Here is a 26338-nt window from a genome sequence, read left to right as displayed (position 1 = left end):
TTTGGTAGTTTGAGAATTGGTTTGAACAAAATGCTAGTGGAGGAGACTCTAATGTACCTTTTTTACTGAGACATTTTGGTTGCTTTTGGTTGATTTAAATCTAAGTCATATTTACAATATTGTTACATCAACATTTATTAAAATATATCTGTATGCTTCTTGGTATCCTTCAGTGCTTTGCATAAATATTAGGTGGAGATGGGAGAGTTGTATGTAAATTAAAAATATTTTGCATTAAACTTCTGTAGTCATGGTAGAAACATTAGAAAGTACAGTTAAACCAAGGAGAGCCAAGTCCCCAGATGCCCACTACTTAAAGACAACCACTATTAATATTTTGGTGTGTATCTTTTTGAGAGGTTTTAACAAGGTACTCTGTTAGGTGCTTGGGGGCAGGTTGGTTAGTGTGTGAGGGGGGAAAGATGCAAAAGAAACAGAAGTAAAGGGAAGTAATGTGAATTCAGTGGTATCTGTGTCTAGGCACTATGCTAAATGCTATATTTAAATTTTTTTTTGAGGTAGGCATTCTCAAACCCATTTTCCAGAAATAGAAACTGAGATTTTGGAGACATTAAGTATTTTGCCTAAGGTAAGTAGCAGAATTAGGATTGAGTCCAGGTCTCATGAGCCCAGCTTATACCTAAGAAAGCATAGATCAGACCATGTGACTTCTCTATTCTTAACCTTCCATTGGCTTCCCATCACATATAGGGAGAAAACACCTTAAGTTCTTTTCTCAGTTTGCAAAGCACTTGCAGGCTTGGTCCTCCTTGCCCTGCTCTCTGACCTTGTTCCTGTCGCTGTCCCCTCCCTCACTGTGCTCTAGGCTCAGTGTCCTCCTTGCTTTGCCTTGAGCACCCTAGGCATGTCTGCCCCAAAGCCTTTGCACACAATTTCCTGTATCTGCGACACTCTTAACCTCAGGTCTTCGTGTGATTTGCTGTCTCGCTCCTTTCAGGTCTTTGCCCAAATGCCCTCTCTTCAAAGAATCTTACCCTGACAACTTTATCTAAACCAGTAGCTACTGTGTCTGTATCTTTGCCTTAGCTTTGTTTTTCTTGCTGGCACTTACTTTCTGACACTGTACTTTGCCTTTATTTGTTTATTGCTTGGCGCTAATGAATAATGTAAGTTCTGTGAGGCGTATATCCCCACAGGGCAGAACAGTGCCTCACATATAGTAGACTCAAGTATTTCTGTGTCAGTGAATGAATATAACCTAAGAATCCTATTACATTTGAAAGGTAACTTTTGGCCTGATTAAGTAAAACTACCCTTAGTTAAATAAGGCTTTTGAGATACCATTGAAGACTGTTTGAAACTTCTTTGGAATCAAATCTTAGATACTTTAAAACTAGATGAGGATCTTGGTGATGCACACAAAGCAAGTTACAGTGTTCTCAAAATCATTTGCTCTCACTGCTGCCAAGTGGATGGGACATTCATGGGTCAGTAAGAGAAAAGCTATCTGATTTTTCAGATGTGTTTTATAGGCCTATTATATACAGACAACAAACAAAATTTCACTGCCTCTTAGTTTGAGTTGCAGTACACATTGTCACAGGGTGAAGTGTTGTCAGTCTTGATGAAATAATTTGAAAAGAGTTCTGTCCTCTCCACAACAGACATGCTCTGTGCTCCAGTGTGTATGGTAAACTTTTCTTCAAACTTTTCTGGGAAAAAGTTTAAACCTCAAAAATTGAAAAGAAGGTACAGTTAACAGCCATATTCCCTTTTTACCACTTGTTAACTTTTTGCTAAATTTGTGATCTGTTTCTCTCTTTCCCTGCTCTCTTCCCTCTCTCCCTCTCCATCTCTTTCTATCTTTGTCTCTCTCTCCTCTTCACACACACTGTTGTTTTACTTAGCCATTTGATAGTAAGTTGCAGATATCGTAATTTACCCCTAAATATCTCAGTATGTATTTCCCAAGAACAAGGGTGTTTTCCTATATATAGCCACAGCACTGTTAGTGAAATTAACATTGATAAAGTAATGTTAATTGACCTGCAGTCCATACTCAGATTTACCCAATGTCAAAAAGTGTTCTTATAGATATTTTTTCCAATCAAGAATCATGTACCATATTTGGTTGTAATGACTTGTTAGTCTCTTTTAATCTAACATAGGTCCTTTACCCTTGTTTTACCTTTTCTTAATGTCTTTCATGACACTGACGTATTTGAGGAATCGAGGCCGACAGTTTGAGTTTTTCTTGTGGTTCAATTCAGGTTAAACATTTTTTGGTGAGAAAAATGCATAGGTGCGCAGTAAGCTCTCAGTAGTCAAGAAACTGAGAATGAAAAGTAAAGAGTACTTGTTTTCCTCTTTGTTTCTGCAGGATTCTGAACACAAGCAGCTTACTCTGTGACTGTCATTTGAAGTGGTTGCTTCAGTGGCTGGTTGATAATAACTTCCAACATTCTGTGAATGTAAGCTGTGCACACCCTGAATGGCTAGCAGGGCAGAGCATCCTGAATGTGGATCTGAAAGATTTTGTCTGCGGTTTGTATTTTTGTTTTAAAATTTTGTATACTGTACATCTACTGTCTTTTTTATTATTTTATTTTATTATTGTTATATTTTCATCATGATAGGTATACTCTTTAATCCCCATCCCCTATTTCCCCTATCTCCCCTACCTCTCCCCCTACCTCTGGTAACCATCAGTTTGTTCTCTATAGCTAAGAATCTGTTTCTTGGTTTCTCTCTCTCTCTCTTTTATTTTTTAAACTTTGCTCGCTTGTTGTGTTTCTTAAATTCCACATATGAGTGAAATCATATGGTAATCGTCTTTCTCTGACTGACTTATTTCACTTAGCATTATACTCTCTAGCTCCATCCATGTCATTGCAGATGGCAAGATTTCATTGTTTTTCATGGTTGAATAATACCCCATTGTGTATATGTATCACATCTTCTTTATTCATTCATTATAAATGGACACTTGTGCTACTTCCATAATTTGGCTGTGGTAAATAATGCTGCAATAAACATAGGGGTGCATGTATCCCTTTCAGTTAGTGTTTTTGTATTCTTTGGGTAGATACCTAGTAGTGTGATTTCTGGATCGTAGAGTAGTTCTGTTTTTAATATTTTGAGGAACCTCCATGCTGTCTTCTTCCACAATGGCTGCACCAGTTTGCACTTCCTCAACAGTGTAACAGTGCAATTCCCACATCCTCGCCAACATTTGTTATTTCTTGTGTTTTTGATTTTGGCCATTCTGACATGTGTAGGGGTGATATCTCATTGTGGTTTTGGTTTGCATTTACCTGATGATGACTGCTGTTGAGCATCTTTTCATGTGTCTGTTGGCCATCTGTGTGTCTTTGGAGAAATGTCTTTTCATGTCTTCTGCCCATTTTTTAATTGGATTATTTGTTTTGGGAGTATGCCCTTGTATCAATTCTTTATATATTTTGGATATTAACCCTTTGTCAGATATGTCATTTGCAAATATCTTCTCCCATTCAGTAGGTTGCCTTTTAGTTTTGTTGATGGTTTCCTTTGCTCTGCAAAAATTTTTTATTTTGATGTAGTCCCAGTAGTTTATTTTTGCTTTTGTTTCCCTTGCCTCAGGAGACATATCTAGAAAAAATATTGCTGTGGCCAGTGTCAAAGAGGTTACTGCCTGTGCTCTATTCAAGGATTTTTATGGTTTCAGGTCTCACATTTTAGGTCTTTAATCCATTTTGAGTTTATGTTTGTGTATGGTATCAGAAAGTGATTCGATTTTCAATTTCATTCTTTTGTATGTAGCTGTCCAGTTTTTCCACCAGCATTGGTTGAAGAGACTGTTTCCCATGGTATATTCATTCCTCCTTTGTCAAAGATTAATTGACCATATATTTGTGGGGTTGTTTCTAGGTTTTCTGTTCTATTCCATTGATTTATATGTCTGTTTTTATGTCAGTACCATATTAATTGCTACCACTGTGTAATATAACTTGAACTCTGCAGTGTGATACTCCAGTTTTGTTTCTCTTTGTTAAGATTGCTTTGGCTACTTGAGGTCTTTTGCAGTCCCATTCGAATTTCAGGATTGTTTGTTCTAGTTCTGTGAAAGGTGCTCTTGGTATTTTCATAGGAATTGCATTAAATGTGTAGATTGCTTTGGGTAGTATAGATATTTTAACAATATTTTTCTAACACATGAGCATGGAATGTCTTTCCTTTTCTTTGAATATCTTTCACCAGTGTTTTACACTTTTCAAAGTACGGGTCTTTCACCTCTTTGGTTAAGTTTATTCCTAGATGTTGTATTTTTTTTGGTACAATAGTAAATGAGATTGTTTTCTTAATTTCACTTTCTGCTGCTTCATTATTAGTGTATAGGAATGGAACAGATATCTGTACACTGGTTTTGTATCCTGCAAACTTACTGAATTCATTTATCAGTTCTAGTAGTTTTTTGGTTGAGTCCTTAGGGTTTTCTATATGTAGTATCATGTCATCCACAAATAGTGAAAGTTTTACTTCTTCCTTACCAATTTGGATGCCTTTTACTTCTCTATATTGTCTGATTACCGTGGCTAGGACTTCCAGTAGTCTGTTGAATAAAAGTGGTGAGAGTGGATGTCCGTGTCTTGTTCCTGACCTTGGGGGAAAAGCTTCCACTTTTTCACCATTGAGTATGATGCTAAGTGGGGTTTTTCATATAAGGTTTTTATTATGTTGAGATATATTCCCTCTAAACCTACTTTACAGAGGGTTTTTTTCATGAATGGATGTTGTACTTTGTCAAATGGTTTTTCTGCATCTATTAAAATGATCATATGATTGCTTTCCTTTCTCTTATTGATGTCATGCATCACATTGATTGTTTTGTCAATATTAAACCATGCTTGCATCCCAGGAATAAATCCCTCTTGGTTGTGGTATATGATTTTTTAAAATATATTCTTGGATTTGGTTTGCTAATATTTTGTTGAGGATTTCTACATCTATATTCATGAGAGATAGTGGTCTGTAGTTCTCTTTTTTTATAGTGTCTTTACTTGGTATCAGGGTGATACTGGCCTTGTAGAATGAATTTGGAAGTTTTCCTTCCTCTTGTATTTTTTGGAATAGTTTGAGAAAGATAGGTATTAACCCCTCTTTAAATGTTTGCTACAATTCATCTGTGAGGCTGTCTAGTCCTGCACTTTTGTTTTTGGGGAGGTTTTTGATTATTGATTCAATTTCATTGCTGATAATTAGTCTGTACAAATTTTGTATTTCTTCCTGCTTTGGTTTTGGTAGATTGTATATTTCTGGAAATGTATCTGTTTCTTCTAAGTTATCTAATTTGTTGGTATACGGGTTTTCATAATACTCTTTTACAGTTATTTGTATTTCTGTGGTGTTGATTGTTATTTCTCCTATTTAATTAGTAATTTTGTTTATTTGGGTCTTCTTTTTTTTAATGAGTCTTGCCTAGAGGTTTATCAATTTATTGGTTTTCAAAGAACCAGCTCCTGGTTTCATTGATCTGTTCTATTGTTTTTTTAGTTTGTATGTCATTTATTTCTGCTCTAATCGGCACTGTTTCCTTCCTTTTGCTAGGTTTTGGTTTTCTTCTTTTTCTAGTTCCTTTAGATGTAAGGTTAGGTTGTTTGTTTGAAATTTTTCTTGCTTCTTGAGGTAGGCTTGTATTGCTATAAACTTCCCTCTTAGAACCACTTTTGCTGCATCCCAAAGATTTTGGACGCTTGTGTTTTCGTTTTCATTTGTTTTCATGTAATTTTTTATTTCTTCGTTAACTCATTCATTCATTCATTCATTCATTCGTGTAAAGATTTTATTTTTAAGTAATCTCTACACCCAGGGTGGGGCTAAAACTTAACGACCCTGAGACCAAGAGTTGCATGCTCTACAACTGAGCCAGCCATGTGGCCTGACACATTCATTGTTTTTGTTTTGTTTTGTCTTTGTTTCTTTTAATTTTAGAGAGAGAAAGCACAAGTGGGAGACAGGGGGAGAGGGACAGAGAGAAGGGGGGAGAGAGAGAGAGAGATTGATTCCTAAGCAGGCTCCATGCTCAGCGTGGAGCCTGGCACAGGGCTCAATCCCATGACCCTGGGATCATGACCTGAGCTGAAATCTGGAGTTGGATGCTCAACCGACTGAGCCACCCAGGTGCCCTCCATTCATTGTTTTAATGGCATGTTATTTAACCCCCATGTATTGTGCTCTTTCCAGATTTTTTCTTGTGGTTGATTTCTAATTTCATAGTGTTGTGGTCAGAAAAGATGCATAGTACACACTATCTTAATAACAAAAGTAAAAAAAAAGAAATTAAACCAGAATGCTTTCTCACTAGCATATCCATTTCCATTTCTCTGTGTTTTTCTCTAAAATTTTTATATTGTTGTTAATCGTAGGTTAAATTTTGTGTTCTTTGACTTAGTATATCATAAGTAGTTTTTTTCCTTTCTTGTGTTCTTCAGTGATCATTTTTAATGTCAGTATAATAGCATCTTTATGAATGTAGGCCTTCACTTTTAGGGAGTTGTTAACCTTAAAATAAATTTCCAGTAGTAAGATTCCTGAAACAAAAAAGTAATGATTTTTTTTAAAGTAGATCTTAAAAAGTGCTACCAGGTATTTTACAGAAAGATAGCACTTGTTTAGGTTGTCACCAGCAATGTATGAATATACCAGGTTCATGTTGTTCCTGTTTTTCATGCAGTTTCTTAAGACTGAGGTGTTGGCATTTTTTGGAGGGGAAAGGCGGACAGTCATGGAAAAGTTGTCATGATTCTGACACTCGTAATTTCAAGTATATATCTATATTGTTCTTTTCTCAAGCTTGGACATTTTTCCTTTACACTTACATTTCGTTTAAAGTGGAATAACTGATTCTTAGCCTTGGCAGCAGAACTTTTAGATCAGTGTGTTTGTGTTGCATGTCTCTAGTATCTGATCATTTAGATACCCATGTATGGCCAGATCTGTTTTTATAATCTCCTTAAAGATACTGAGGACACTTGGAAGTTCAGGCCCACAAAATGCTTATTTTTTTTTTTTTACATATTAATGACATATTATTTATGAATCGTAGTATATTAGCCAGTCCTAAGCCAGTCTTCAGTTGGACATTTAACATGTTTGATATTTCTCACTATTTTAGGTGAGAGTTACCCACATACAAAGTATATTATGGTTGTTACTCCCCATAAAATATAATAGAATCATAATCCCTATTTTCTATATTGGCATGGAAAAGAATGAGTGTTGTTATATACATATTTTTATATGTAAGCTCTGTGTATACACAAGAGCTAATAGGATTAGAACTTGTCTTGAAATTTGAATCTGGGTTTTTCTTTTTTCCCTGTAACTGGTAATACTTAAGGAAGGACATTCTAAGCATACGTGACTGTAAGGGATAGTAGAAAGTGGTGCTAAACCCTAAAGTCTGAAAACCTGGGTTCCGGTTCAGCACATGTCTCTGAATAAGTTGTTTGACCCTCTGGGCCTCATTTTCCTCATCCTTAAACCAAAGAATTGGATGCTAGCTCTGTAGTCTCTGTCTTAATATGCCATTTTGTAAACAGAACGCACAATTTTGCATTATTTGTTTCAAAAGCTGTGGAAGCAAAAATAAATAAGTGACTTGGCTCCTGCCCCATTTTTTTTCTCTTAGATGATTTTCTCAAGCCACAAATAAGAATGCATCCTGAAACTACAGTTGCTCTAAGAGGCACGAACGCGACTCTGACATGCACTGCAGTGAGCAGCAGCGATTCGCCCACGTCTACTGTGTGGCGCAAAGACAGTGAAATCTTGTATGATGTCGATGTTGAGAATTTTGTTCGTTATCAGCAGCAAGCTGGAGAAGCTCTGGAGTATACGAGTGTCCTACATCTTTTCAACGTGAATTTCACAGATGAAGGAAAATATCAGTGCATTGTTACTAACCACTTTGGTTCTAATTATTCTCTTAAAGCCAAGCTGACTGTGAATGGTAAGGAATTCTCCCTGATAGTTTTATAGTTAGAAGGGTTTTTCATGTTCAATTTTTGAACCACCTAACCCAGAAAATGAGGCTAAACCTGACACTTAAGGGGGGCATTTTACTGTTTTGTCTTTAGGGTTGTGATAATATATAGACTGGATTACCATTTTGCCTACTTACTGTCCCTAACTGCTCTTTGGTTGAGGATAAGGGGCAATTCCATGGCCCCAGGAAATAGGCTACATTTATTGTTATTTACGCTTTTGAAAAAATTCTTTGGAAATTCTCTATTCTTTCTAGAACCATAATTTGGCTCCGAAAACTATGAAATTTATTCCTGACACTGTTCACAGGGCTTTCTAATAATTGGGAGTATTTAGGGCATTTCTAGGTACAGTATCATTATCATTGTCTGAGTATAGTCACACAGAATCATTTTTTAAATTAATGCTCTTTTTCACTGTGGTTTTAAAAATAAATAAATAAATTAATTAATTAATTAAAGAAAATAAAACCTCTCCAAAATAGTTTAATCTATCCCCTATCAGATTGAATAATTAAAATATTTTGGGTTTTGTACAACCAAAAGATGTATTTGTGTCTTTCTCTTTTTTTTTTTTTTCCTAAAGATTTAAAAAAAAATTTTTTTTAAAGTTTGATTTTGAGAGAGAGAGACAGAATGCGAGCCGGGGAGGGGCAGAGAGAGAGGGAGACACAGAATCCATCTGAAGCAGGTTCCAGGCTCTGAGCTGTTAGCACAGAGCTTGACGTGAGGCTCGAACTCACAAACTGTGAGATCGTGACCTGAGCCAAAGTTGAACACTTAACCACCTGAGGTGCCCCAGGATGTATTTGTGTGTTACTTCTGTGTTGTTTTATGAGATTTTTGAAAGCATAAATTTTTTTTTATCATGCATTTGCCATGCCAGCTTTGTAGATGTTAGTTTGGAAAGCACCATTTAGTATCTTAAGTAAGCGTAGCAAATAGTGAGTTCTAAAATATGGAGCCCAGAAAGGTTTGTGGCCTTCTGCCTTCCTTGTCTCCATCAGAGACATCAGGTGGATGTGGCATGCATTCTGGAAGAATTTAGTCATCACTGTACTCCAAGTATTCTGAGGTTTTGGGAGAAGAGATGCCCTCTGAACTTGTATTTACTGTTCATCCAGAGAGCGTGTCTTCTCAAAGAAATAGAGTATTTACAACAGTTGATATTGTGCCTAACAGATTGTCTCATTTATGTGTGTATGTAAATATGTGTATGTGTATTTCCCCACCCACCCACTTTTTTCGGTAATCTTTTCTTGGAACAGAGATGCCATCTTTCCTGAAAACTCCAATGGATCTAACCATTCGCACTGGTGCCATGGCCAGATTAGAGTGTGCTGCAGAGGGGCACCCTGCACCTCAGATTTCCTGGCAGAAAGATGGTGGTACTGATTTTCCTGCGGCTCGAGAAAGGCGCATGCATGTCATGCCCGAAGATGATGTCTTCTTCATTGCCAACGTGAAAATAGAAGACATGGGAATCTATAGCTGCATGGCACAAAACAGAGCAGGAGGCCTCTCAGCAAATGCCTCACTCACAGTATTGGGTATGTGTGCTGCCCTGTGGTTCCCTGCTTTGCTTGGAACCTTTTTATAGGGGGCCTGCTCTGATCTTAATGGTGAAAAAAAGTCTAAGTTTCAGATTTTAATTGTGATCCTTGTATCTCTGTCACTGTATTTTGCCAATACACATGGGGTTATGTCAGCCTAGGATATCTGTGGATCAGATAACTGAAATCTGCGAAAGTAATGAGGGCAGAATTAGAGATCTTCATCACATGAATTGAAAATTCGGATCCCTTTATCCTGTCCCTCTGGAAGGTTTCTACTTCATGTATATGTTTTTTTACCTGTTCAGCAGTGAGTTGGCAGTTGTTTTATACTGCTTCATAGTGAACTCAGGGCAATGTAATTGTTTTTCCCATATTTTATTATTTTTTAATATAATGTCAAGTTAGCTAACATACAGTGCATCCCTTAGTTCATTTTTTTTTTTTTTTTAATTAAATGCACCAAAAATGACCTGTCTTTTGGTTAGATGTCCTGTTTTCCTTCCATTGTGTCCCTCTTCTTCCTGTGTTCTGGTAAAGTGTCTTTTCCCTAAAGAGTTCCCTTGACAAGCCTGTTTTTTTTTTCCTTATGAGAATACTTTTCTTCATGGGACTCAAATCAAAGGCAGAGTCTGCTTTCTAGTTCTCTATTCCCCTAGATGTTAGTTTTTTTTAAGTTTGTTGCTTTGTGTTATTTACTTGCATAATCAGAAAAATAAGTTTGTTGTTTTAAAAATTTAGAATATACAGAAGATTAGAAAAAGGGAAAGTCACCAAAACACTGTTAAAGATTTTGGCGTGTTCTGGACCTTTTTTTTTTTTTTTTTTTTTTTTTAATACATTTTCACGTAGTTATGTATACCTACTTCTTTCCTCTTAAATATTGTGTCAGAAGGGTTACTCTGTCATTAAGTCTTGAAAAAATACCATGTGGCTGTACTATACTCACTCATTTTCCCGCTAGATTTAAAGATCTTTTTCTTTTGGGGCGCCTGGGTGGCTCAGTCGGTTGAGCGTCCGACCTCGGCTCGGATCATGATCTCACAGTTTGTGAGTTCAAGCCCCACATCAGGCTCTGTGCTGACAGCTCAGAGCCTGCATGGAGCCTGCTTCAGATTCTGTGTCTCCCTGTCTCTCTGCCCCTCCCCAGCTCACACTCTGTCTCTCTCTCTCTCTCAAAAATAAACATTAAAAAAAAAATTTTTTTTTTAAAAAGATCTCTTTCTTTTATGTTTAAAAATTGCACCAATTTCATAATAAACATCTTTGTGTATAAATCTTTGACTTCCTTGCTTAGGATAGCTTGCCCAAGGTAGAATTAGTGATTTTTGAGGCTTTTGCTTTTCTGGAACACAAACTTCAATCCTCCTACGGGCATATGAAAGTGCTTACTTACTTCATTAACACCTCATTTGTCTAATTCAGTAGAAATCAATAAATAAAATTGTTTAACATGATTCTTTTGTACATCTTTCTGTAAGAGACACCCTCATTTATCAGACCCCTGGAGGACAAGACAGTAACCCGAGGTGAAACTGCGGTATTACAGTGCATAGCGGGAGGAAGTCCTGCTCCTCGCCTCAACTGGACCAAAGATGATGGGCCACTGCTGGTGACAGAACGGCACTTCTTTGCTGCAGCCAACCAGCTTCTCATCATTGTAGATGCTGGCCTGGAAGATGCTGGAAAATATACCTGCATCATGTCTAACACCCTTGGAACAGAACGTGGTCACATTTACCTCAATGTCATTTCATCCCCCAATTGCGACTCTTCCCAGAGTAGCATTGGGCATGAAGATGATGGCTGGACCACAGTTGGCATTGTCATCATTGTTGTGGTCTGCTGTGTTGTGGGCACCTCTTTGATCTGGGTCATTGTTATTTACCACATGAGAAGGAAGAATGAAGACTATAGTATCACAAACACAGGTGAGTGGTACCAGTTAACACCAATGGCTTGTACTTGAGTCAGGAACATAATGTAGGATTTGTCGTAAAATATAAAAAGCTATGGAGCTTTGATACTTTACATGTGGTAGAAGGAAGAGTTTCTTTCTTAAAGTGTCCTACTTCCTCCATATAATAGAACCTTTCTGATTAATAATTTTAAGAATTTGTAGATACTCCCCCAAGACTTTGCTCTCATAAACACATTACAGGTACACCTTCTTTCTTTAATGCCAAGGGCTCATTTCCATCATAGCTTCCCTTTGGGAAAGAGTGGAGCTCTTATGACTGGGATCAGCCTTTCATAGCCCTCCCCCGGAAATCCTGAAAGAGAACAGGTCAGTCAGATAGATGGTGAGAGTTTGCCTATGGATAAGATTTCAGACTTCAGGTTCTGCTTCTTTTAGTAATACTTTTTTTTTTTAATGTTTATTTATTTTGAGAGAGAGAACTCATGCACACATGAGCGGGGAAGGGGCAGAGAGAGAGAATCCCATGCAGGCTCTGCACTCTCAGTGCATAGCCCAACGTAGGGCTCAATCCCACGAACTGTGATCTCATGACTTGAGCTGAAATCAGGAGTAGGATGCTTAATTGACTGAGCCACCAAGGCACCCCTTAAAATGAAGCTTTGAAAAGAATTTTAGTGAGAAATAGTTTAGGGGAAAATTCTAAGAGCTGTCGAGTTCCTAGGTACATAGCATTTTCCTGGCCAAGAGTATCAAAGTAGAACACATTTGTACAATGTCTTCTGAGTGTTGGCTTCAGTCACCTAACTTTATTTGAGAGTTATAGATGTCTCTTTTACAGAGGAGCTTAATCTGCCTGCAGACATTCCCAGCTACTTGTCTTCCCAAGGAACACTGTCGGAGCCACAGGAAGGCTACAGTAACTCTGAGGCAGGCAGTCATCAGCAACTTATGCCTCCCACCAATGGATATTTACACAAAGGCACTGATGGTAATGACACTTTGTTGTATATGCTTACAATTTCAGCTTATTCTGTTGAGTTTAGTTTTCAGTGTACCGTTTTCCCCATTAACCTGAGGCAACATTTTAAAAGTAAGATACTCACGGAAAACATTTGGCTGCATGCAAAATAGGATGGAAATTGACTGGAAATTGATTGGATGGAAATCTTAACAGAGAAGAAAACCATCTGACAGAAAGGAGAAACACATCCCAAATCAAGGGATTGGTGCACACAGCAAAGGCTCCCAAACCAAAGTAGGAGATGCTCTAGAAACTTTTCTCGGGTGTCTGATCCTTTAAGGCATGAGCACTCTTCAGACCATATCCAGGGAGGTTTGGGTCTCCTGCTGGCAGGTTGATACTAAAGTTTGAAGGGCAGTGATGATTATCAGCATACGTTGGAGAACAGCAGAGAGATACAACATGTTCCCTAGTTAAATGAATCCCACTTCTCAATACTACTACTCTCCCTCGCTCCACCCTTCCTGCAGGGAGTGACAGAGCTCAGGGAGATGAATTAAGGGATAGAGGAATTGGGTTTGATTCCTAGTTTCTCTTTCCAGCTCTGGGACCACGAACAAGTTACTTAAATCTGAGCTTTGTAACTTTCTCATTTTTAAAATAAATAAGCAATGTCTTATAAAGCACTTCTCTCAAGATTTTCATAGATCCTTTCAACAAATCTGTGTAGTTCTTCAAGTATTGCTCAAATGAAAGGCCTATTCTATTTGTACAGAGATTGTTTAGGCCGAGGGTTAACAGAATTTCTCGGTTTAATCGATAAATTGGATTTTATTTTGGCTTTCCATGGAAAGGGGGCTACTGCTAGCACTTAAAAGCATCTTTAAATGTCTCTACTCTTTGAAATTGGTGGGCAATAACACTGCTTTCTGGGCTAAACTAAATTACTTCTAGGTCTCTTCCAGTTCTAACACTGTTGCCTGGTCAAGAACAATTGTTCTTTATTTCTCTCTCTCTTTCCTGTCTTTCATCAGTTTTCAAAACACATAACTGGCCAGGGAGCTCATTATTAAACTTTACTTCTGCCAAACACGTGTGTATCAGGCAGGACTCTTGACCATCAGAGGCCTTCTCGAGGGGTACTTTTAGTAATGAGTGTTGCTTAACTCCCTGATGGCACAAAAGGGATGCGGGTTTTTGTGAAGTCATCATAACTCCTTGTTCTCTGCTTTAGTTTGCTTAACTCAAACATGTGACTTATAGCACAGTGCCGCCTTATCTTGGCCCTTGATTTCGGCCTGACCTGTACAGGCTGGACAGAGATGGTTTAACCTAGCATTCAAGAGCATGGGCTCTGGAGCCAGAGTGCCTGAGTTCAGATTTCACCTCCTTACCATAACAAGGTGGAGGCATCTATGAGCAAGTTACCTCGTTTCTCTGTGTTACAGTTACCCCATCTGTTAAATGGGGATAACCATAGTACCTACCTCATAGGGAGGTTGTGAGGATTAAATTAGTTAATTCACAGAAAGACCGTGAAACGGTTTATTGAATAAGTGCTGAATCAGTGCCAACTATGATGATAATGATGGCGGCTGGTGAAGGAAACTGGTAATTGGCAAAGCTGATTCCTTAACTGAAGGATTCTTTCCTTTGTTATCATCAGGTGGCACTGGCACCCGGGTTATTTGCTCTGATTGTTACGACAATGCCAACATCTACTCCAGGACCCGAGAATACTGTCCGTACACCTATATTGCCGAGGAGGATGTTCTGGATCACACGCTGTCCGGGCTCATGGTCCAGATGCCCAAAGAAACATATTTGGCACATGCTCCCCAAGATGCCCCTATCTTGGAGAGCCTGGTGTCATCAGCAGACAGAGAGTTGGCCGCCTTTCCCGCCAACCATGAGAGGATAAATGAGAAGAAACTTCCCTCCACACAGACGAACAGTGGTAAAGGGCACAGCGTTTTTTGTTTATTTTGCTTTGTTTTTACCCTCCCCTACTTGATTTTTCCTTCTGATTTGACAGGAAGCAAGCCAATTGGTATAATGTAGTAATGAGCTACTATTAGCTGGTGTAAACTGGAGCCAGAGATTTTTAGAGATAAGGGTTACAAAGAAGTCTGTATCTGTAGGGTGGAAACAGCTTTTGTGGGAGTATCAAGGTCACACTCCTAAAGCTTCAGAAGCCGTACAGAGAAAGCTTCTAAAAGGTGTCATATGGGTGTTAATTGTTTCTTCCATCCTTATGTAAATAATGGAGACTGGAAATGCTAAGGATATAATCTGGGCATAATTCGGTGGAGGTTTTTATGGAGAAGATTTAAAAATGTTTTGGTCACTGTTCTCTCAGGTAAACATCGAATGCCAGGATCACTTAGCTGGTGCTGTGGGGTGTTACGATCCAGGGCCATAAGTGAGGAGGCAGTTTTGGGATAGTGTCTGCTGGCCCACATGGCCTGGGAAAAGAAGTATATGTTACATTGTGCAGATGAGGCATTTGCTGACAACTCTTTCTAGACCCTGAAGGGCACTCCTTAGCATGTCTTCCTGTCCCTCCAGGCTTTTCATCAGCTGTCACCCTCTTGTCAACCTGAAATGGAAGAGCACAGGAAATTGGGGAGGGGGAGGACTATAGGTGCATCCTGGGGTGGTGGGTCTGGTGGGAGTAAATGATCTGACATGGGACTTCTAAGATACATGCTCTGTTCTTTTTTTTTTTTTTATTTATTTAAGTTCTTATTTTTAGCAGTACATTTTTTCTTAAGTTTGTTTATTTATTTTGAGAGGGAAGGGCGTGGCAGAGAGAGGGAGAGAAAGAATCTCAAGCAGGCTCTGCATTGTCAGCACAGAGCCTGAAGCAAGTCTCGATCTCACAAACCAGGAGATCATGACCTGAGCCAAAGTCAAGAGTAGGACGCTTAACCGACTGAGCCACCCAGGAGCCCCTGAATTTTGAATAAATATATAATAATTAATTAAGAAACCCTCTCCAAAGATTTCTAAAGAGAATACAAGTCAGAGAAAAGTATATTGTCACTGAAGTTCAGTGCCCATGTTAGAAGTGTGCCAACAGTAAATCCATGTTCCTGTGTCTTGAAAGAGGTACACACATACGAAAAAATTTTAGTAAAAGCAAAAATGCAGTGCATCTTTTTCCTAACTTTGGGGACATCTTATTGTTAAGCTGGTCTGTAAGTGAGGAAGTGTGCAAATGAATGCTCTGGTGCCCTGCTCATTCCTAAGTGGGGTGTTCTAGCTCCTTCCCACTCAAAGTGTGGTGTCAGCTTCGGCATCACCTAGGAGCTTTTGGAAATGCAGACCGAGGTTCCCACCCCAGGCCCAGTGAACCAGAGTCTTTATTTTAACAAGATCCCCAGGTTATTTGTATGCATATTAAAGCTTAAAAACCCCTGTGCTGGTCTACTTTTCCCTTGGGTTTTGTTTTTATTTCTGAGTGTTTGTTTCCAGAATGTTTGGCTAACTTTTTCCAAAATGCATCCCCATGAAGTTAATATAACTTTCAGCAACTGATATTTGGGGAAAGAGTTCACCACTGCAGTAGATAAGGTGAATGAGAAATGCGTATTTTTGAAACCACAAAGTACAGATAATCTGATTTAAAATTGCTGCTTTGGGTTATTATTTTGTTGTTAGAATTATTGGCATGCTAGAAGCTGGAGGGAAGTGGTTGTTTATTTTTAAAAGAATTTTTTTTAACATGGGCATTTGTTATTTAAAGATGTAATGGCTGCATTGAATGAGCGATTTTTGTCTGTGTGTCATGCAACTTTCACGACAATATGGATGCTATTTTAGTCTGTTTCCATGTGTCTAAAGCATTTTATTTTTAAATTTTTGTAGCGGCAGAACCACTAATAATAGATGAAAGGAGAGGACATAGCTCCTGGTTTCAGTAAATAATTGGTGAAGTTTGTTGGGTAGAAGGGCTTGAAAGACCATGGTTCCTGTTTCTATTTTGTTTTCTTTTATTAATTGTTGCCAAGAAGATGGCAAGTATACATTTGCTCTCAGTGTCCTTATTCAGGAATATTGAGCATCTTTTTTTGGAGGATTTGGATAGAAGAAAATTAAGTTTTAGACCATTCGTTTTGAACTTCCATTTGCCACTGATTATTGTCTTTCATTGTCAGAAACATTGCAGCGGCCTCTGTGGAGCGCAAGCAAAGAACGAGGCCTGCCTCATCCTCCCTTTTCCCAGCAGCCGGTAATTGAGTCACCGCAACTCCATCAGAGCGAGGGTCTGGCGGAGAGTGGTCCAGATTGTTCCACATCCTCCATGCCCTGTCACAGGTTGCACGATCACGCTTTTGACTTTAGTAGGACTCGGAACATTCAAGATGGTTGTGAGGGCACATGAAACCCACTCCAGGATGAAATCTGGGCAAAGACTCAAGGTAATTAATTTTGTATTTACTACCTCAGAGTTCAGAAGAAACCCCGAAGTCAGCATTTGCTTTCCCTTATCTGCAGTTACATCTGACCACACCAAGGTGGGCCGGGCATTTGTTTGGGCTTATACCTGATGAAGAAGGGGTAATGGCTGACAGAAATGGGTACATCTAATAAAACACATGCAGCACGGGCAGAGGAAAATACAGGACAGATGTGCCTCCTGATGGTTCCACAGGGATGTGCCCAGCTGTGCATTGCCTATTAGGAAGAGTCTCATTGCTGCTTAACATGCTGGATTGTCTCAACCTGCGGAATGATTCTAAGAAAACATCACTGTTCTGTTTTGTCTTCCAAGGAATACAAATAACTTTGGAGCCCTCTGGGAAGTGTGTCTGGGATTCTTCAGTGGTTTTAAGCATATAGTTGAGATTGGGCTTTGATATTCAAGGTCTTTGATAAGAATCCCAGGCATGACCAACTGTTACCATGTCAGTGGGTGTTGTATTCTTGTGAATCTTTTTTTTTTTTTTTTTGTCCCTATCGCCCAGGGATCTTATTGTAAATACATGTGCATTTATAAATAATTTTTGTATTCATTGACCATATGTGTTGGCTGTATTGTAAATATTTTTGATATGCCAAAATTATATATAATATCCAGTTATAATATTGACAGCAGCTTCTCAGACCACAGATTTTGTATAACTCGGTTTAGTGAACCTAAAGACTTTGCTTAAAGTTTTAAAACTGTATTTGTTAAGAAGTATATGTACAGAGGCAGGGTACCTAGTGATTGCGTACACACAAACACAATCTTGGTGTAATTAACCACTTTCTTCATACCTAAAAGTTCATACGTCTAGTCATTTGCCATCTATTTACGAGTGCCGGGTAATACTACCTTTCTAAGCATAAAAAGACTCAAAAGACTAGCAGTCTTGTTATAGCTGTGTGCACATAGACAAAGGAAATTTTCTTTTGGGAATATCTTCTTTCAGCAAAGTACGTTGTTGACGAGGAAACCAAAGATTGCTTCTTTTCTATTTGTTTGTTTTTTTTAAATAATATCTCTTCTACCAATGCACAGTATATCTTAAGAAGGGAAGAGTGCTTTTGGGAGTCATTGAATGTGCACAGATTCTTATACTATAAAGCTTTAGAGTGGTCCTTGTTTTGTACAAGTGATTATTTAAGCCAAGAAGTTCTCTTGAATTTCTGTGATAGCAAAAAACTTTCTGTGAACAAAGGTCTTCACACTCTAATGGAATGTAATGGACCAAAGTTCTTTTTTTGTCTGTGCTTTCAGATTTTGTTACCTAGGCTGTCAGATCCTGTCCTCTAAACCTAGTGAGCACTAGTTACATCCTGGATAACTTCCATCACTGAAATGCAAATCTCTGTTTCTAAGTTACTGCGCATTTCAAGGGTTCTAAACTCACATAATATCTTCGCTTTTTGCCAGAAAGTTGAATTGCACACTGGTTTTCAATCCTCAGTTTTTTTCTCCCATAGACAGCAGCACCTCTTTAGCTGTTTCTCCTGCCAAGCCTTTCTCTCTTTCCTTTTTAAACTGTCAACCTCTGTTCATTTTTACTTTGAACTTCTTAAATATCACCATTTTTCTCTCCTTCCAGTTTGTGACTCCTCTTCTTCCTTACCAGCGTGCACTGTGGTCTGTACGGGACTGACTTAGAGTCAGGACCTGGATTTTGTTCCCAACTCTGCTCCTTACTGGCTGTGCAGTCGGGGGCGAGTCTCTTCACTTCCAGCCTGATTTTCTCGCTTATGAAATGAGGGCATTCTGCTAGCTAGTCCAAAGCCCTTTCCAGCTGTAACGTCCTGTGAATCTGTGATCCCTCCAGGAGCCAAGGAGGATTAGGCTACTCCAATAAAAAGCTGCTTTCATGGGACGTTTGTTAGAGTAACGGGTGGTGCTGCTTCCTCTGACTTGAGCCAGACTCCCTTCCTCCATAGCAGGGGTGACAGCATAAGAAATACTCACAACTAGAAGAATCACTCTGCTTTGAACCAGTCTCAGCAAACAAAGAGTCTTGACTCGATGGAAGCCACCAACTGCCCTCTCGAGCAGCAGCTCTGAAGGCTAGTGCCCCAGCACACCACAGCATCAGAGTCCGTTGAGGCCGCACTGTGGCTGATTTGTGGCTAGTTCGTGACTCCCTCACCTTTCCAGTGTATTCAAGGTTACCCTGTCACTACCCTGAACTCCCACTCAGAATCTGGCAGACTTTCTTGAGTGTAAAGGTGTAGTTATAGCAAGACTGTTAAGGGTGATAGGGCCAACAAACAGGCTGCAAACCAGTGTTCTAGAAAACTTCGAAGACAAGAGCGCTGCCTCTGCCCTGGCAGTGGTCCTACTACTTCTAGGACTGGTCTGGTCTCCTGAACGGCCAGGTTCACCCTTACATCACCTCAAACAGCTGAGATGTCCTCCTAGATATTCCTAGCTTGCCTAAATAACCAAAAAAAAAAAATGAGTCAAGAATTTGTTTAAATATCAAGAGCCTTACCCATGGTCTTAAAAAATAATAATAAATTTAATAAATTCTAATCTTAGGAAAAGAAATTCCTGAAATTTTTCATTACTACATATGCTTTTGACCAAGAAATGATTTAACCCTTACCCGTAGACAGGGTTAGTGGCTCATCAGTGTTTCCTCCCAGCATGTAAGGTCTGCCTAATGCCTCTTGAATCAGGGATGTTGCAAAGCCAAGCAAGTCAAAATGCGGAGAGAAATACTCTCTTGCCCCTCACCCAGTTATCACCCTGTATCAGTAGGGATGCCTAAGTCCTCTTAATTTGTGCCCCTCTTAGACTGATTCTTTAAGTCTATCTGGAAGAAGAAATAGCATCTTTAACTCCATGCCTTCCTGGCACATGGTCTACACCTAAGCCATTGGCTTTCTGTCATTCAGCAGCTTCTAAAGTGCTTTCCCTAGTGTGCAAGTTACTCTATGGGATACAAAGTATCAGAAACCCTCTAATGTGCCATCTCAGAGTGTTTTATGTGTATTTTTCTGAAAGGTAACTTTAATATTTAAAAAGAGTTGCCTTCACACTGCCTGTTGGTGGGTTGTAAAAGGAACATTAAGATATTGAGCAACTTAGACTCTTACCCATTTTCCTAAGAGATGGGAGATGCGGTAAGTCTTTAATTACTTAAAGTTTTGCCATGAAATAGGATTAAATTCACTATTTTTATTCCTGAGGACTGGGGTCGTATCTGCCGCCATTCTGTGGGGCAGAAGTTACAGGGAAGTACAGTATACACTTGCCAGTAATTCTATATTAACTAATTCTCTAACAAATTCATCCAGTAATTGGAATAATCAGCGTTTTGTGGGAAAAGTACACTCAGAAGCCAAATGATCATCGGTTCGTAGCATTGAAGAAATTTCTACATTGAGAATGGGAATATGGGCGAGATGACTGTTAGATCTCTCTCAATTTTATCATTGGAAATTTCCAGAAGCAATCTGACAGTCTTAAAACTTTTTCCTTCAAAGTCTTTTATATACAGTAAGTATAGAGCACTAAAGACATTTTTTTCAACTAAAGAGTTTTGGTTTTGGGTTGACATAAGGAGCCTGTTCTGTGCTAATGGCTGAAATCATGAAACTCTGGGCTTATTCTTCTGCAGAAATCTATAACTAGTTACTAACACAAATGGCATTACCATAATAAAAACTTTAAAAGTCTATATAATATTATAACCGTCCTTTTTACTCTTTAATTTTATTCCTGTTTCTTCTTACCAGCAGGACTCCGATTGGAATGGGGTTGGAATTGTGGTGTTCACACCCAGTATTTTACCCAAGTGTGTTATGGCCTTTTCCAAAATAATTTTAATATCCACAGAAATGCTAGAAGGTAATGGAGCCACAGAGGTAAATTTACTGCCATTTCATGCTACGTGCTCCATTTCTGAGTTTGCTCCTCAGTGCAGATTACAGGGGTAATTGTGAAGCAGTTGGGCCTTACGAGGTTGTGCTGAGATTTTTGGCAACCTGTAAGGAATGTCTCATTCTTCTGTGACATGGCCTCTTTCCAGTCTGGCAGATGTTTTTCCCTCCTGCTTCTAACTTAGAACTTTTTTGTTTAGAGTGCAGTCTAAACCACCATCAGTTAGCCTTAATTTTTTTTTTTCTTTTTTGGACAACTGCCTGGTTTGTTGACAAAAATAACAGGTTCTGAATTAAGAGATGTATTATAAGCTGCTCTTTACAAAACAACACCCTTGAGCCCATGAATCATCTGGAGATTCTGGGAGTGATAAGAGGTCAGTGTGTGTGTGTGTGTGTGTGTGTGTGTGTGTGTGTGTGTAGTAATCTTTGGACCTGCTCCCTCAAGGTTGTGTGTTGAGTGTGTCTTAGCAATCCTAATAATCTCCACCAATGAGTGGGGTGAAGGTGAAAAATCATCTTGATTTGAGCCTGTTTTTAGATACAAAGAGTAAAGTGATCTTTTATCAACTGTAACTGTCTTGAAAGAGAAATTGATCATCAGGTGGTCAAGTGCTCTTGGAGTATCTCTTGGCTGCTTAAAGTGGCCTCTTGATCCATAGAAAGACTATTTCTACCCTCTCCTTTTCCCCCTTTATCCCACCGAAGGACATTGGTCCAAGTAGCCCTGGTACTAGATGTACCTAAAGAGAGTTAAAAACCAAGTTGGTGTTCAGTGTGATCCTTTCCTAGTATCTATTTATATTTTCTCACACATGAGAATGTATATTTTATAAAGCATGTGTTTGTTTGTCTACCTGTTTGTCTACTGTAACATGTCTTCAATAAAGCTAAAATACATTATCATTTTCTGGTCTTCTCTTGCCTGAAGTATAGGAGGGAAATGGTGCATTTTTCAGTTTGTGGTCCTTTGAGAGGGTCTCCAAATAGATGTGCAAGTTATTGCCCCTCTCTAATTTCTGCTGTGTTTGAGTCACAGACTTTCTTGAGCCTGCCTCTGGAACACTCTGCACCCATGAGCTGCCCAAGGGCCGGGGCTCTCTGCCTCCCTCCTGTTGTACACCCTGGCATCTAGCGATGCCTGGCAGAATGGAAACACACTTCATAGTTCATTAAAAAATAAGAATGGTTCCTACACAAGGAAGGATTTGAAGGCAGCATTTTCGAATTCAAAATTAGCAAAATACTTGAAGAAGCTCTGTTTTCTGGTCAGCTTCCTCACTGTACTGTGTTAGGGGCTATTTCTTTTGAGACTGTCAGAAGCCCCTCATTTATTCCTTGAGGGCTGGACCCATCGTGCACTTCTGCTGCACTTTATGGGGCATGCTCCACCGACATCATCTGTTCAAATCTCACAAAGCTTCTCTAAAATGTAGGTTGGATAGATCATTTTAATCGCCATTTTTTTGTAGTTAAGGAAATTGGCTTGAGATGATCACTTACACACGTCAAAACGCTTTTGGGCAGTAAAGCCAGGACTTGAATCCAGATTTTCTGATACACATTCAGCATTTGCCCCACTGATACCTTCTAGCTCGGGACAGATACTGTTGTGTCTGTAGTCTTCAGAACTATTTGAATACAAAGCCCTCTGGACATTGATAATTTCCAATATGGTGAAGTTTGGACTGGGATGTATACTGGAAGCTGACTTTTACAATATTCCTGATTAAGAAAACACTCAATTTCTTCTCTGACAAGGTGGAATGAAGGAAAATGCTATAGTTTCTTCAGTATTTTTTGTTTTGGAAGGGGATGTACTGGAGCCCAAGTAGCCGCATCCTGCTGAGTTATGCAAGAGACTTGTTCACACTCGGCTGTTTAGAAGCTTCTAACCCAGTGCTTAAGCTGCCTGTGCTGCTGGGCTAGTGGCCATGGACCAACACTTGTGTAAAGTACAGTAAGAATGAATTTCTAGAAAAACGAAACAAGACAAAAGACAACCATAAAATTTTTATTATATTATTTTATTAATTTTATTAATAATTTTATTAAATTACAGATTTAACGGACATAAAATCACTCTGTCAAACTGCTGTTAAAGTTTCTAAATGTTACTCTTGATTTCTGTGCTTTGTCATGGACCAGTAGCAAATAGTTTATGGATAGGCACTGATCTGCAGACCACTTTTACAGGAACAGTGCTGTAACCACGTAATGACATGGTTATGAGTCATGATGGGGATTGGTCTCCCTCATTTCTGGAGATTCCTTTTATTCTTACTAGTTTGAAACTGAGGACTGGGCTTCTGTCCCTTGAGGCCTTCCTGACTGGAAGCAGCGATTTAAAACACCTTTTCAGCTCAGCCAGCAACCCCTGCCCTAAAGCTGCTTGCTTGCATGATGGAGTGTTTTGTTTGTTTTGCTTTTTAATTTTTTTTTTTTAATGTTTATTTTTGAGAGGCAGCACAAGCAGGGGAGGGGCAGAGAGAGAGAGGGAGACCATGGAATCTGAAGCAGGCTCCAGGCTCTGAGCTGTCAGCACAAAGCCCGACGTGGGGCTCGAACTCAACGAACAGTGAGATCATGACCTGAGCCAAAGTCAGGATGCTTAACCAACTGAGCCACCCAGGCACCCTGCATGGTGGAGTTTTTGGTAGCATCCTGCTTGTTTTCCAGTCCTGCTGTCTTTCTGGCCAATGCACTCCGGCTGGGCTGCTTGTGACTTTTGTTATAAGGGAAACTGTCACAAGATAGGTTAAGGGGAAAAGGAAGTGCATGGGTCATCATAAGGCTAAGGGAAGAGGAAGTACATCATGCTGGGAGGGACATGGTCCGACACAGGGGATCTGATGTGGACTTGGGTAATCGCTGCTGTGACTGCCTTCGGTAAGGCTCCACTGGGGAAGTTTCAGCTGCTATTGGAGGTGTTCAGCCAACCAAGAAATATTTCTTGAAATCCCCAGGACAGAAGGTTCTCACTTTATTTAGTTCACCGACCATCACCAAGACTAGTTGCTCTTCGACAAAAAGAGGCAAATAGGAAGCATTGATCACAATTATTGCCAGCAGGAAATAATGCAATAATAGCAAATGCATTCTGCTACCCTTTCCAGATACTGTTAAGTGCTTTGGCCCTTGATCTTCACAACTGTCCCTTTGAGGGAGATATTCTGACTCCCATTTTACAACTTGTCCAACAAGCAACTTGTCCAAATTTATCTAATTAGCAAGCAACAGAACCAGGAGCTGAAATTAACACTACATGATTCCAAAGCACACATTTTTTCCTTATGCCAAAGACAGGGAAAATGTGAGCTTTTATCACCTTTGTCATTTAGTCTTTGTTAGAGGCTGAACTGTGTGTCCCCCAAATTCATATGTTGCAGCCCTCATCTCTAGTACCTCAGAATATGACTGGACAATCTCTTAAAGAGGTAATGAGGTTAAGATGAGACCTTTAGGGTCGGTGCTAATCCAGTACGACTGGTGTCCTTCTAAGAAGAAATGTAGGCGCGCCTGAGTTGGTTAAGTGTCCAGCTATTGATTTTGGCTGAGATCATGATCTCATGGTTTGTGCTGACAGCATGGAGCCTGCTTGGGATTCTCTCCCTCTCTCTCTGCATCCCCCCATCAAAAATAAGTAAACATTAAAGGAAAATAAGAGGGAAAAAATGTAATCACCAGACATGCATGTTCACCGAGGAAAGACCATGTGAGGACGTAGCAAGAAGGCAGCCATCCACAGGCCAACAAGAGAGAACTCAGAAGAAATCAAAGCTGCTGACACACTGATCTTGAACTTCTAGCCCCTAGAACTGTGAAAGAAATCAACTGTTGTTTCAACCACCAAGTGTGGGGTACCCTGTTATGCCAGCCCGAGCAAACTAATAGTCTTCAGTAACCCAAGCAGGTCGGCAGAATTTTGTTGTAACTCAGGCTATGTGATTTGCCTGTGGTCACGTACTCCAGAGCCCAGATTTTTTGTTTTTTTAATGTTTATTTTTGAGAGAGAGAGAGCAGGCGAGGGGCAGAGAGAGAGGGAGACACAGAATCCGAAGTAGGCTCCAGGCTCTGAGCTGTCAGCACAGAACCCGACGCAGGGCTCAAATCTATGAACTGTGACATCATGACCTGAACCAAAGTTGGACACTTAACCAAGTGAGCCACCCAGGCTTCCCAAGAGCCCATGTTCTTTATACTGGACCACATTGTCCTCTGACCCCAGTTGGTGCTTTATATACTGAAAAGCCCTGTAGAGAAACTGGAAATGAAACCGAGGAACACTGGTTGGCGTGCTTGTAGTTCTGACGCAATGCAACGTGCACACATCACTAGCCTCACCGAAATTCAAACAAAAGGCGACTGCAGCTCCGAACAGTGCTTGCCAGAATGCTGGAAACGGACGTGTGTTTACAGCGTAAGTGCAAGTAGAGTGCATCTGGGAACAAAGAGGCAGGTATTTGAAGCATTCAAGAATAAGTGCCTTTAAGCTCCTATTTTATTCTTCTCTCACAAGAAACCAGGTTTTTAAATCAATAAGTAGAATCCCGTGTGTGGGATGACCAGCTGCTCTTGAGTTCTTTGCCAGCTCAAGTAGTTTAATTCCATGTCCCTTTTAAATGCTCCATCAAAACCAGTGCGAATTCCTCCGTCTCAGAAACAATAGGCTTGCGGTTAAGGTTAGCAGTGATTGAGGCTAGCGCGAATTATTTATTCTTTTGGGCAAGCTCCAGAGACAAGTGCACGAGTGTATGTTCTATGCCAGAAACCGTGTAGAGAGGCAGTACAATTGTCAAACAGTGAATTACTGTTGCTTCTGGGACCCTGTTCTTTATACATGGAACCTGAGGGTGGCTCAGGGACCATGCATGTATGCTTTCACTGGAAAGGAACTTCAAGGTTAAGATTCAAGTGTGCAGTGCTGAGAATTTTGGAGAAGCTCAAAATAACAATAAACAGCAGACCCGGAGAAAAAGCAATGCATCGTGCTGGCAGGACTTTTGCCTCCTGGACCCCACTCCTCCTAAGCACCAGTTTTTTCTCACAGCTTGTCTAGACCTTAGTTGCCTGTCTCACCTGCCAAATGTGTGCTATTTCCTAAAGGTCCCTTGAGCTTGAAAGACTAATACCCAGCGAGGTAAGAAGTTTGAAAAGCACCTCTTGATCTTCCCTTGTGGAAAGTCTCAGTGTTTCTTCCTTTGGGCAGCCTTAATTTAGAGAAGACCCTAGGAGCTGGCTGGGCACATTACTTTCTTCCCTCCGGGGAAGGGATTTTTTATAAAGGGAAATTCCAATTGAAAGAGGACTGATTCATTTTGCCCTAAAGTCCTTTTTTGTGTCCTCTAAGTTTTAGTGGATGCCAAGACCTATTGAAATGGTTCCTGAGGGTGGCGGGAGAATTTACGAATGGCGTAGAATTTCTTGTGTAGCCCTTGAAGGCAGGGTGTGGCTTTAGGATACCTTTGCTTTAGAAAACAAACCTGTCTGTTTTCTTTCTGTCTCTACTAAAACCTCCAGTTCTGAATGCTTCCTCCCTTATTTCTGGTCTTACCCTTCCCCCACTCCCAGTGAG

The 26338-nt window shown here is 39.7% G+C and overlaps 1 protein-coding gene across 7 annotated transcripts in view; it reads left to right on the top strand.

Annotated features, from left to right (window-relative positions):
* Nucleotides 1-21669, top strand: part of LRIG2 (leucine rich repeats and immunoglobulin like domains 2) — a 164329-nt gene extending 142660 nt beyond the window's left edge. For all 7 annotated transcript variants that reach the window (XM_078451543.2, XM_078451544.2, XM_078451545.2 and 4 more), the window contains 7 exons: nucleotides 2342-2505; nucleotides 7631-7951; nucleotides 9254-9535; nucleotides 11020-11469; nucleotides 12298-12447; nucleotides 14087-14377; nucleotides 16581-21669. In XM_078451543.2, coding sequence (XP_078307669.1) covers nucleotides 2342-2505; nucleotides 7631-7951; nucleotides 9254-9535; nucleotides 11020-11469; nucleotides 12298-12447; nucleotides 14087-14377; nucleotides 16581-16807 — 1885 coding nt within the window. In that variant the 3' untranslated portion in view covers nucleotides 16808-21669. The remainder of the gene's footprint in view (nucleotides 1-2341; nucleotides 2506-7630; nucleotides 7952-9253; nucleotides 9536-11019; nucleotides 11470-12297; nucleotides 12448-14086; nucleotides 14378-16580) is intronic.
* Nucleotides 21670-26338: the final 4669 nt, after the last annotated feature.

The sequence above is a fragment of the Panthera onca genome, chromosome C1 (genome assembly GCF_046562875.1).
Source record: "Panthera onca isolate mPanOnc1 chromosome C1, mPanOnc1 haplotype 2, whole genome shotgun sequence".
NCBI lineage: Eukaryota > Metazoa > Chordata > Mammalia > Carnivora > Felidae > Panthera > Panthera onca.
This window is presented reverse-complemented; position numbering and strand designations above follow the sequence as displayed.